Source organism: Danio aesculapii, chromosome 3 (assembly GCF_903798145.1).
Source record: "Danio aesculapii chromosome 3, fDanAes4.1, whole genome shotgun sequence".
Taxonomy (NCBI): domain Eukaryota; kingdom Metazoa; phylum Chordata; class Actinopteri; order Cypriniformes; family Danionidae; genus Danio; species Danio aesculapii.
Window position 1 is genome coordinate 57879459 of NC_079437.1, and position 13859 is coordinate 57893317.

Genomic DNA, 13859 nt, shown 5'->3' on the forward strand with positions numbered 1-13859 from the left:
TATATACAGATTAATGGAAGCATGTAAAGTAATGTGTTTGCTACTTTTGTATGTTTTGTGTTATTAGTTAGGTAAATTCACTGTCCATTGAGAAAGATTGCTACAGTTTAAAGCCCATGAGTACCAACATGAAATAATTTATATTAAGGCAAAAACTGATTTTAAAACTTTAAAATGTTTAATATCTAAATCAACAGTAAGACGACAAAAAACATTCCCAAATCAAAATAAATCTTTGAGCTTTATACATTGAATAAATAACTTCACGTGGCCTTAACAAATGTGTAATTCATTTCCCAAAAGAGAAATAATAGACAGTGGCTGCATCTCCTCAACAAAAGCAAGAACCATTTTTTTCTTTTTAAGTTTAGTTGAATGAATTGTTTTACCCGGAGAGCGTAATCCATTGTCAATCATTTGTTGTTTAGCTGGAGGTGGGGTGGGGGTGCAGTGCTTTAAATCCAATTTAGTTTTTTTTTTGGTTTTTCAATGTCGTGTTTCTTGCAGTTGTCAAGGGTTTTACTTGCACATAATCTACACTTAACGACAATCAGCTTATTTTCTCAGATGAGTTCAAAATAACAAGAATCCACGGCAAAAATGTTAACCCAAAAATGATTTAACCTAAGGTAGGTACAATTTATTTTGTAAAAGCCAATTAAGCGAGGTAGAAAGGAACTCGTGTTACTTTTTTAAAAGGTAACTCAAATATTATGACTTATTTTTAAAAGTAATGCGTTAAATATTACTCGTTACTTTGAAAAAGTAATATTATTGCGAAACAATTTATAATGTGTGACCCCTAACACTGCCAATGACAAGTGAGAGAGATGAGCTCGACTTGAGGCAAAAGTTGATTGGTTTCTTCCATGTTTGGACTGTCCAATGGCATTAAACTTGATTTATTGCTTTGTTAATGTTTTATTGCTTTGTTAAATGACATTTTAAAACACAATTTAAATAAACACATGTAAATATGTCTGTTTATTTGTTCTTTTAAATAGTGATTTATTTATATAAATCTTTATGCTTTATTAAATTGATCATTTGTCCAGGTGCAAGGGCATCCGCTGCGTACAACATATGCTGGAAAAGTTGGCAGTTCATTCCGCTGTGGCGCCCCCTGATTAATAAAGGGACTAAGCCGAAAAGGATAAATGATTGAAATAAATCGTTTGATTCTTCATTTTATTTCTAACTGGCACTCCTGGTCCTCTATATTAGAGCTGGTCCTTCACATTTTCAGCTGCATTTCTCACACCAAAAACTATTCAGTCAGCACAAAAACAAACCTTTCTTCATTTATTCCTGATTTTAATCCTAATTTTTCCTAGTTTTTTCTTGTTTGCTCACATTTTGTGAAAAATAACAACAGTTCTATTGAAGCTGTTAGTGATATAAAAAAATGTTTAGTTGAGTCAATTTAAGATTGTTGATTTTAAAGAATACTACCATTTATTCTGTAGCCACATTCATTTTTGCATGTGAACATTGTCTGAGAACATTCTTCTTTTAACATGTTTTTGTAAAAATATGAAGCTTATGATTATCAACAGAAATGTTTAAATCCACCAGTCCTGCACTTCATTAGGGCATCCTGTATGATTATGAATGAGTTCAGCAGGAGGACAGAAGACTGTGTTTAGTGGCTGTTTGAACACATTCAACCACATGAACATCTACAACAGCAATCTGATCAAATGTGTTTTAATCACCTCTGAATGAGCTCAAAAAGGACAAGCCCGTGATAAAAAAACATGTTAATACCAGCTGTAAACAGACTTTACTCATCTGTGCCGAGTGGCCGTGATGTGCAGCGGTTACAGATGGAAAATATTTGATTATTATATTAATGGACAAGAGGCAGCAGCTAAGTAACAGTGTTAAATGAACTGACAACCACTTGTGCACTCGTTACCCAGGGTCATCATCTCCTCTGGATTTAACCCTGATCAAACTCTCCAGAATCAGCAGAAACTACAAGAAGCGGAAGCCTAGAGGCTGAAAGTCCTGTCTGCAGGACAGCGACCCTTCAGGAGCAGCATTGGACACACACTGCCACAGTCACACAACATCATGTACTACTGTTCTTAAAAGATTACAATTATCATTAAAAAATAATAAACAAACAAATAAATAAATGCGTTCCATTAGTACAAGTCAAAATCTTTAAATACATTCAATCTCCTACATAAATAACAGTTTCTGTGTGAATTTATATGAAGAAAATGTTCCCTAAATCTCCTGATGGCTCTTTTCTATTGTTTATAGAGTTTATAGATGATAGAGTAGAATGATGACTTGGTAGAGGTTTATTTTGGTTTATGGTTATTGTAATGGTCATATTAACAAACAACTGAACACTTTTAAACCGGTTATTTTTAACCAGTGTAATTTTGGCCAACACTGTATATCATATAAAAATATAATGTATCAAAAATGGCTCCTTTCTTGCTCTTTATTCTAGACAACAACTGTGTTTATGGTTATTGAATGATGTTTTTGAGTTGAAGATCATGTTAAACTGTTAAAAGGCTGTTTCAGTGGATTAAACAATGGTTAGGAGATTATTTAAGATAATAATTCTGTCTGTACGTTGTAGTGTTTATTATATGTTGTCTTCTGGTGTTTACTGATGTTGAGTTTGTGCATTAACTGCTGGTATAAATGAAAATATCTTTGATTCATGAACATTTTAAGAGCTGATGATTGTGGCTACAGCAGTCTGTCATGCTGATACTCTAAATTTACTCTTTATACTGAAGCTTTTATATTTTTATCAATGCAAAAGGCCTCCAGTGGGCTGTTTATCTACTTTTCCTGGAATAAAAGCACTTACTTGAGTTTGTGGAGGTGTTGGAGTTTGTCAGAGAGCAGTTTGAGTGCTGCTTCTCCTGGGTGATTGTAGCTCAGATTCAGCTCTCTCAGGTGTGATGGGTTTGAGCTCAGAGCTGAAGCCAGAGCCGCACAACCTTCCTCTGTCACCATACAGCCAGATAATCTACAACAACAGCAGGAGCTCATGTTAGCATGATTTTCAGAGATATACAATATAATAATCAAGAACAGCTGACTGCCTTTTGAACAGTTTTCCTGCCACACAAAAGTTTTCTTGGAGCTTAGTTGAAGCACCCAAGACACATGTACTGTTTTGACAATGTTTTGGGTTCCTTTTCTGGACTTTGAACATCTTGGGACTGTTGCTATCTAAAGATGATGAAGGAGCTTTTGGATTTTATCTAAATATCCTAATTTGTGTTCTGAAGATGAATGAAGGTCTAAAGGCATAGGAACGACTTGTCACTGGTCATGAACTTATGAAAGTACCTCAGTGTGTTGAGTTGACAGTTTGGGCTCTTCAGTCCAGCACAGATCAGCTTCACTCCTGAATCCTGCAGATCATTGTTACTCAGGTCCAGCTCTCTCAGGGGGGAGTTTGATGATTGTAGAGCTGAAGACAGAACTTCACAGCACTGATCAGTGAGATTACAGCCAGCCAATCTGAAAACACAAGGACTCTGGTTAAAATACATACTGGGGTGCTGGCGTCCTTACCAGATCAAAACACTTTTTTTTACAGCAGATCATTCTAGCTATAATGTTTTATGGTAAAAGATGTATTTCATTTATTTTCTTTTTGGCTTAGTCCCTTTATTAATCTGGGGTCACCACAGCGGAATGAACCGCTAACTTATTCAGCATATGTTTTACGCAGCGGATGCCCTTCAAGCCGCAACCCATCACTGGAAAACATCCACATTCATTCACACACACACTCATACACTACGGTTAATTTTAGCATACCCAATTCACCTGTACCGCATGTCTTTGGACTGTGGCAGAAACCCATGCGAACACAGGGAGAACATACAAACTCCACACAGACACACCAACTGACCCAGCCGAGGCTCGAACCAGTGACCTTCTTGCCGTGAGGCAAACGCACTACCCACTACACCACTGCGTCGCCCGAAAGATGTATTTTATAAATATAAATCAATAAGAAAAATAAACCTCAGTATGTTAAGTTGACAGTTTGGGCTCTTCAGTCCAGCACAGATCAGCTTCCCTCCTGAATCCTGCAGCTCATTGTTACTCAGGTCCAGCTCTCTCAGGGGGGAGTTTGAGGATTGTAGAGCTGAAGACAGAACTTCACAGTGCTGATCAGTGAGATTACAGCCTGACAATCTAAAAAAAACAAAAAAAACAAAAAAAAAAACCAAGGACTCTTGTTAAAAGACATTCTTGGGTGCTGGCGTCCTTACCAGACTAAAAACACTTTTTTTCACAGCAGATTATTCAAGCAATAATGTTTTATGGTAAAAGAGCTCTTTTGTAAATATAAATAAATACGACACACAAACCTCAGTGTGTTGAGTTGACAGTTTGGGCTCTTCAGTCCAGCACAGATCAGCTTCACTCCTGAATCCTGCAGATCATTGTTACTCAGGTCCAGCTCTCTCAGGGGGGAGTTTGATGATTGTAGAGCTGAAGACAGAACTTCACAGCACTGATCAGTGAGTTTACAGCCAGCCAATCTAAACAGAATAATAAGAAACAAATCATTATATTGACCTTTAGTTTTCAGATGACAATTTTAAGTTCTAGTTAAATTGTAACTCATCAGTGCAGGACAACTGTTCCTTCTCAATAACAAGTAAAATCAGCCTGGTTGGATATATGTGAAGCCAGTGACTGTTTGTGGAGCTGTTTAAGGATCCTCTCCTGAGATTAATAGATTTAAAGAGCCCCTATTATACATGAAATAGGGTCATATTTAGGTTTTAAGGGTCTCCAACAACAGTCTAATATGCATGCAAGGTCAAAAAACACTCTCATGGTCTTATAATCTGACGGGTCCAAACCCGTCCTCAGTGCGAAGCTAATCTGTGTTGATTGGACCGATGACAGCCTGCTGCGATTGTTCGAAACTGACAGCCTTCAGCGCAAGACAGAGTGAAATGCCCAGCAGATAATCAACAATATAAAAGTGGTCACAGTGCACACACGCTTGAAAGTGGATTTTGGCTGCCAGTGGGTGAATGTAAATACAGACGATGGACTAGAAAATACCGACAAATAACTATTTTATTGAGCAATAACTCCAAGAACTGGCGAGGAGATCTCTTAGCTTTTCAAACTCTACCTGCTCTTTTCACACACACACGCACGCACGCAGACACACACACACATACACAGGGCCGGTGCGTCCATAGAGGCGACTTGGCGGCCGCCTAGGGTGGCAGATTAGAGAGGGCGGCATCCGCGACACCTCCCTCACCACCCGTGTCCTCAGCAGTAATATCCGTGCCTAGGGCAGCAGAATAGAGAGGGTGGCGTCCACGACACCTCCCTCACCACCCGCGTCATAAGTTATATCCGCGAATACCAACCGGTCTTCAATTTCATCCTGCGACCGTCCTCACTTTACTAATGGGTCACTATTGTTTTCACAATCGGGTTGAGGGCGGCGTGGTCATCCTTTGCCTAGAGCGGCAGTTCAGCTTGCTCACACACACACATTACCCTCCTCAGAGGACACAACACACACACACTACCCTCCTCCTCAAAGGACACAACACACATGCCTAGAGCGCCAGTTCAGCTTGCTGGGTGCAATTTAGACAACTCAACTCGAACCTGAGCTGAACTATTTTGAAACTTGACCGTTGCATGTGTGTAGGAACAGCTGACGATCCGTAAACAAAGCGGCACGCGTCGCGTTTTCAACATGGCTTTACACGCGATATGAGAATATAAAGAGTTAACCTGATACAGTACACGCGGTTACAAGTAACAAAACACAACTAAATACATCATTTGCAAGCTAGAGTAAACGAGGCAATAATTTTAATCGCACGTACTTGTGAAATGGAGTAAGTTTACTGATCCATGCTGCACTGATCCATGTTCTGACAGTCTTTACTGATCCTTCCTTTAACAAACCGATGAAGTCTTCTTTTTAAGCATGTAGTTTCCAGAAGCACTTGAACTGCTCAAGGCTGGAATATAATGCTGAGCTTTCATCTTTGGCTAGACTGTCAATAATATCCATCTGCACAGCGTGACTTCCTTCAACCGGTGTCTGTCTGTCTGTGTGTGTGTGTGTGACTTTTTTTTCTGTGTTAGTGGGCGGGGCCGCAGGTTTCAAATCTCCCGGGTTTGCGCACGCAACTACTTGTGTTTCGTAGTCGCGTCATCACGAAACACCTAATGACTCGTTATCAAGACGACTCGTTTGAAGCACGATGAGTCGACTCTTTTATAGATGAATCAATAGTTTTAAACACTGTACACTTACAGATTTAAGCCTTAGCTGGATATTTCACTTCGCTTAGAGCTGTGTTACACAATACATGGAACGGCACTTTAGATTGAATGTAAGGGCTCTTTAATGGCTCGTTTCCACTGACTGGTACGGTACGGTTCGGTTTGGTACGGGTCATCTTTATCAGGCTTGTGTTTCCACTAACAAGGGTACTCTTTTGGTGGGCGTGGTGTATGACAGAAAGTTTCAGTCGACGTCATTCTAGCTCGAGGAAATGTCTACAATAAAGCAGTACGGGTCACTTACATATCATATGAGAAGCTCTTCTCACAAAACAGATGCTTCATACACATAAATACTTGTGTAGAAATGTTGTGTAGAACATGAGTTGATTATAACTGCAGATCAATGACAGTGCGAAACAGCCTACTGTAACGTCTGTAAGTATATTAAATAACTAAATAAATGAACATATATAGACACATACAGCCCCTTACAGTCTCCGATATGTTACCAACTACAGAAGAACTACATATAGCAGACATTTCGTCAGTATTTAGGTTCAAAACAACAGAAATTATAGCCTACAATCAGTAAAAAACCTCTTATCTGTGTCTGTAAGCTTCAGCAGCACATGTAGCCTCTGTTAGAGAGTAATTCCGTCATTCCCGGTTCATATTAATCCAAAATGTGAAGATAAAAAGTTAGTTAATCCTGGCATTTTGTTCGCGTTTGTTGAAAAAACAATGTGCTCTTTTTTTCCGGCTTCTCCTTTGTTTCTTTGCGCTTCACTCTCGCGTTTGTCAGTGTCTGACAGGATCAGGTTTCAAAAGCACGTCAATAATCAAGCGCAGGGTATTAGCATCAGCTCAAGAAGTTTGTTATTTCAGATATAATGTTAGACGCGCGTGAGCGCTAGCAAGAAAGCGAAACCGCTCGCGCCTCAGACTGGCTCGTAAAAAACTACGGGGCACAGGGTAAATCTGCTCTTCTTCTTGGCTTTGTGGCTGTTCATCCAGACGACGACAAGGTTTGTTTGAGCGCAGATCGACCATGGCTCGTTATTATATGCATTTATAATTTCGCTATGTTTTTCAAACATGGCGGTTTTTTTGTTTTCATTCTGGCTTGTTGCGTAAGCGAATGACGTATCTGTTAACCAATAGCGTTCAGCTGCGCGTGTGGCTCCGCCTTTTGGTACCCTTTCTCGTGTTTGGTACCCTTTCGAAAGGGTGCCGAAAAAGTGGTACGGTACGGTTCGGTACGCTTTTTGACAGTGGAAACGGCCATAAAAGCGTACCAAACCAAACCGAACCGTACCACTCAGTGGAAACAGGCCATAATGTTATAGTCTCTATATGAAATGTAAAAAGCCAAACCTCAGTGTGTTGAGTTGACAGTTTAGACTCTTCAGTCCAGCACAGATCAGCTTCACTCCTGAATCCTGCAGCTCATTGTGACTCAGGTCCAGCTCTCTCAGGGGGGAGTTTGAGGATTGCAGTGCTGAAGCCACAATTTCACAGTGATAATGAGTGAGTTTACAGGCTGTCAATCTGAAACATGGGAGAACAAAGATTAAAAGAAATGTCTATGTGCTGGTGTCTTGGAGACATCAAATAACTTTATTTGCAAAATTAAGCAAACCATATTTTTTGTTTAAAAAATACATTTAAAAAGAAAAAAATGGCCCTTTCATTTCTCCTATCTTGCTATTTAACTAAAATTTAACTGCATAATGCAGTGTTAGGGCATTTTATGTACAATGTGGGCAAATCATGTGGGAAAGACAACAGTGTGCAGAGCCATCTGTACAGTTTTCCTGGCATTAAACTCTTCTACACACTATTGTACAGTTCCCTGTCCATAACCTACTTCTACTGTATGTGTTTTTCAAATTATATTTGGTCCACACCAAAAGCATTGTGGTTATTGCGTTGATACAGAGCACAAGGGTTACAGGTTTCCAATTTTTAAAAAAAACAACTTTTTTTGCATTCAACCAGTGACCAGTGAAAGGTGAGTAAATAATGTGAGAATTTTCAGTATTGGGTGAACTTTCGGAGTGTTGAGCCATAAACTGTGTGTGATCAACGATGGCAGTTTACAGACTCTCAGGTTGACACACTCCACTTCAGAGTGTCCAAACCTTTTTTAGAAGGAGCCACAGGTGGCAGGCCACATAAGTCATAAGTCCAGGAGTTTCCATACACCTGGATGCTAAATAGGGCATCAAATCGAAACAATATCGCAGTAGAGATTGACCAAAAACTCACTTTGTGACTAATAAACACAGAAAAATGATCTCACAATAGGATTTATTTCAAACACTAGACTGACAGAAGGTGAGAAAATCCATGTTTTAATTAACGCAAGTGCTTTCGTATGCTTTAGGATGTAGGAGCAGCATATTGTTGTATTTCACTTGTGCGATTAAACTGTTGGACTGTGACATAACTCCTTGTGATCAAGTGAAATGTATCAGGAAAGAAACAAATGGCTAAAATTAACAGAACAATGTCACAGATTTCACACACTTGTACTTAAATTCATGGTCCAAATGTAATTTTCTTCTCTTTTTTTGTCAACATTTGAACTTGTGTCCTATATCCACAGCGAAAAAACAATGACTTTTTGTTGTTGTTGTCGTGGTCACAATGATAGCCATAGCCTTAAAGGTTTCAATCAAAGGTTTTATGTTTGTCGACACAAGCCCATTGAAGTTCATCAAACCTACATAATCTAATTCATACTTCTCCATCAAAACACTAAAATGATGTTCATATTGCAGCATTATAAACAGTTTTAACTCACACAGCTTTTCTGCAGTTCCTCACGGCGGGCACCAGTCTCCTTTTGCCCTCTTTGGATTTGATGTTGTACTTATTAAAGTCAAGCTCATCCAGCGCCTCCTCTGACATCAGGATCATGTTGGACAGAGTTGAGCATTGAGCAAGAGTCAGATTTTTTCTTTTTGTTTTAGAGGTTAAAAACGCCTGCATTTCTTTAACAAGAGAATTATCCTTCATCTCAATCAAGCAGTGTGAGAGATTCATCCATCTTTCAGGACTGATGTTGTTTTTTTGTCCTCGTTTGAGGTTTTGGGTTATTTTCTTGATGCTCTCTGGGTCGTTCTCTGTGTGTTTCAGCAGATCCTGTAAGAGTCTCTGATTGGACTCCAGTGAGACGCCATGAAGAAATCGCAGGAACAGATCCAGGTGTCCAGTTTTACTCTCCAAGGCTTTATTCATCGCTCCTTTCAGAAGCACATCCAGAGGAACTTTCTCACTCTTTCTGTGTTTTCCTGTGAGGAACATCTTCATCACCTCAGTGTTGTTGTGTAAATAGCAGTAAAACACATACAGAGCTGCAAAACACTCCTGAAAGCTCAGATGAACAAAGCTGTAAACCTTCCTCTGATAAATCACAGATTCCTCTCTGAAGATCTCAGTGCAGATCCCAGAATACACTGAGGCGTCAGCGACGTCTATCCCGCTCTCAATCAGGTCCTCCTCGTAGAACATCACATTGCCCTTCATCAGCTGATTGAAAGCCAGTTCAGCAAGTTTCACAATCACGTCTCTGTTGGACTGCAGGAGTTTCTCTGGATCTCTCTCTTCATACTTCTGCTTCCTCATGTGTGTCTGAATGAGGAGGAAGTGGATGTACATCTCAGTCAGAGTTTGAGGGATTTCTGCACTCAGATCTTGTTTCAGGATGCTCTGAAGCACAGTGGCTGAGATCCAGCAGAAGACGGGTATGTGGCACATGATGTGGAGGCTTCTTGCTCTTCTGATGTGGGAGATGATTCTGCTGGCTTGATCTTCATCTCTGATTCTCTTCCTGAAATATTCCTCCTTCTGAGGGTCATTGAAGCCCTGAATCTCCGTCACGAGGCTGATGTGTTTTGAGGGGATCTGATTGGCTGCTGCTGGTCTGCTGGTGATCCAGATGAGAGCAGAGGGAAGCAGATCTCCTTTCATGAGGTTGGACATCAACACACTCACTGATGAAGCTTCAATCACATCAGAAACTTTCTGACAGGCTGAAAACATCAGTGTGATTCTGCTTTCATCCAGACCATCAAAGATGAACACAACTTTACACTCCTCATAAATCTGTGAGTCCAGATGCTGAAGTTCAGGATGAAAGTCCAGCAGAAGTGTGTGAAGACTGTACTGATGATCTTTAATCAAGTTCAGCTCTCTGAATGGAAACACAAAGATGAAATCTACATCCTGATTGGCTTTTCCCTCGGCCCAGTCCAGAATGAACTTCTGCACAGAGACGGTTTTTCCAATTCCAGCGATGCCTTTAGTGAGAACAGTCTTGATCTGCTCTTTCTCCTCTCTGCTCTTCTCCTCATCTCCTGCTTTAGCTGAAGGGTTAAAGATGTCATTGCAGTTGATTGGAGTGTCTTGGAGAGTCTTGTATCTCTTCTCCATCTGCAGCACCTCATGTTCTTCATTCACTCCTTCACTCTCTCCCTCTATGATGTACAGCTGTGTGTAAATGCTGTTCAGGAGGGTTTGATTCTGCTGGAGTTTCACTCCCTCAAATAAGCTCTCGTACTTGATCTTCATGCTGGTTTTGTGCTGCTCTTTGACTCTGAACAGACAATAAAAAGAACAGAAACACAAAAAACTATTAGAAAAGACATTTATCATAATATAATGTAATGTAATATAATATAATAAACCATAATATAATATTAAATAAAATCATATAATATAATATATTATAATAAACCATAATATAATATAATATAATATAATATAATATAATATAATATAATATAATATAATATAATATAATATAATATAATATAATATAATATAATAGTCACGATCACCAGTGATCGTAACTCCCTAAATGGCTGGTTTGCACATATGGACTACAATTACGCCATTTCTGGACTACATTTTCATACATGCACTTCACTCACACACATGCTTCCTCATTCTGACTGATTACACTTGCACCACCTGAGGATTGTCAAAGACTGATTACACACACTATTTAAACAGTAGACTCACTCATTCACATTGCCGAGTCTTGTTAGTGTAAAGTGACAATTCAACGTGTTTCCTTAGTCTTGTTTCTTCGTGTGTTTACCCTAGCCTTGTTCCTAGTTACCCCTGTCTGCCGCCTGCCTTCCGACCTCTCGCCTGATAATTTTGACTACGATTATGGACTGCCTTTATTCATCTGTTCGCACCTGTGTTGACCTTTGCTTGACTGACTCCGAATAAACCTGCATGTGGATTCAAACTTCAGTTGTCCGTGTCACTCCCCATGTTACAGTAATGTAATGTAATATAATATGTTCCCTGTTGGGCTAAACAGCCCACCAAAGGTGTCACCTGAGTGACCCAGCACTATATTCTCACTCTGACCCATATGGCCAAAATAACAATGAGTAATCCATGTTATGACTGAATATGCAGTCAAACTAAAATATCTGAGTTCATGGATTCCGCTACATTTATTCTTCCATTGCGGGGCGCCATGCCAAAATTGATCCCGCCACGGCTACAAAACAGCTTTTCATTCAAAACATTCAGTGGTGTGTTTTTAATAGAGGGTGATAATCGCACCAAAATGCATTAAAAGGTAAGTGAATTATAACAGCGCAAACTTTTTTGTAACCGTAGTAGTGCTGTGCGTTATTTGTTTAACCCTTTAAGATTACGTACTGACTGGCTGACTGACAGGTGCGTGATGCGTGAGGTCAGCAAACACAACGTATAGCCGTTTCACTTTACTTCATGACGCATTAATACCGCTCTGTAGGTCTATTGGAGACATTCATAAAATATTCCTAGCAAATCTAATAAATGTTGGAGACATACTCATTACATAAACGCATTAAATCACACTTCAGCAGCGTTTATTTAAGAGCGCACAAGAAAATCTGCGCTTGAGCACCGTATATTTGAGGGGGCGTGCAAGAAGTTTTGTGCACGAGCAGAGGAAATCGGCGTGCAAGCAAAGAGATGAAATAATGCCACAGGTAGTTGGTTAGATCTGTGTAAAAAAAGGCCTGCCACCACAGCTGGAAAAAATCCTAGAGGAAGCATTGGAGTTAGAAGAAGGAGAAGTGTCACAATCCAAGGAGCTCCTAGGATGAGAGAATGTCCCGCCCTCTCACTTGACATTTTATAAATTGACAAATGACTTTGTGAATGACTTTGGCCAGATATGCTTGTGATTTTAATCATGTTAAGATGCCAAAAGTAATGTTGATAAAACATGGATTAAAGGAAAGTTCATAACTTTACTTTGAAAACACTTAACTCTGCTCTGGTTGACACTGGATATGTTCTTTTAAATGTAAAACCTAAAATTACTCAAACTAAAAGTGAAACTAAATATATAAAAACTAAACAGAAATGTGTTCACAAAATAAACTAAAACTAACAAAATCATTACTGACACAAAATAAAACTAAACTGAAATGAACAGAAACGTTTCAAAATGTAAAACTGCTAAACTATAATAAGCTGGGAGTGAGTAATCTCAACTTGTCCAGTTGAGTTAAGACTTTGATTAACCTGATGGTTTTGTAGTCTCAATGGCTCTCATAGCCAAAATTAAGTACACCTGATCCATATAATCTGTGTGTTTGGGAAGTTTTATATCAGACAAGTGAGTTACAGAAGTGTGTAACTAAACATAGTATAGTGGCTCTCCAGGAACAGCGCTGAAAAGCCATGCTCTAAAGCAGTGGTTACTATTATACAACATTTCAAAGATAAATAAAATTCCAACAATTTCTTATCTCTTATTTCTATGTGCATTCAGTGTTAAATGTCTCACTCTACACAGATCTACTCACCCAGAGTATAACATCGATCTCTTTATGGGCACGCAACTGAATGATGGAGATGCTGCTCTCTTCCTCTTTCTGCTGACGAGGACACAAAAAATATATATTTCACATTATTTCATGCACATTATATGCATCTTAAGATATACATTGCACAATTTAAATAAGGAAATAAAAGCAGATTCATAACAAACAAAGAGTCTACGTGCTCTAAAGTCAACACTGTTCACCACAATGGTGAAATCTAATAAAAGTATTTTCAGTTAATTAATAAATAAGCATCTGATAGATGTAAAGTCAAACAGGAATGCGAATCCCAAAAAACGACATAACTCATGACTGAGCTACCATAATAAGTTGTATTGTTTGGGGAATGAATGACATGGTGAATAGTGTTTTCCAATACTGCAAATGCTTTGTAGCAGAGCCATCATTTGAACCACATTAGTTATAGCGTTAAAAAAAGTCCATAGTGATACTTTACATGAGGGGAAGAAACAACTTCTTGTTTTACACGCACACATCCACATGTTTATTCAATATTAGTTTGGGTAAAAATATGCATTAGTTTTTCATATTGAAACATATAGATCCTGTATGTGCCGTTTACATATTTCTTACAAACATTATTGAGAATTTTCCATATACTATTCTAAAGTATAAATCCACTGACAATGGCTAACACATAGTCCAATCTCATATATAAATTAGATATTTGCTCAAATATTGATGTAAATACTACTTTCATTTATTTGTTGCCTATAA

At 38.8% G+C, this 13859-nt stretch overlaps 1 protein-coding gene across 1 annotated transcript in view; it reads right to left on the reverse strand.

Annotated features, from left to right (window-relative positions):
- LOC130221728 (NACHT, LRR and PYD domains-containing protein 3-like) overlaps positions 1-13120 on the reverse strand; it is a 15588-nt gene extending 2468 nt beyond the window's left edge. Inside the window, exons 1-5 of the mRNA XM_056454311.1 lie at positions 13104-13120; positions 9080-10873; positions 4365-4538; positions 3328-3501; positions 2840-3001 (exon numbers count right to left, since the gene is read on the reverse strand). Coding sequence (XP_056310286.1) covers positions 2840-3001; positions 3328-3501; positions 4365-4538; positions 9080-10873; positions 13104-13117 — 2318 coding nt within the window. The 5' untranslated portion in view covers positions 13118-13120. The remainder of the gene's footprint in view (positions 1-2839; positions 3002-3327; positions 3502-4364; positions 4539-9079; positions 10874-13103) is intronic.
- Positions 13121-13859: the final 739 nt, after the last annotated feature.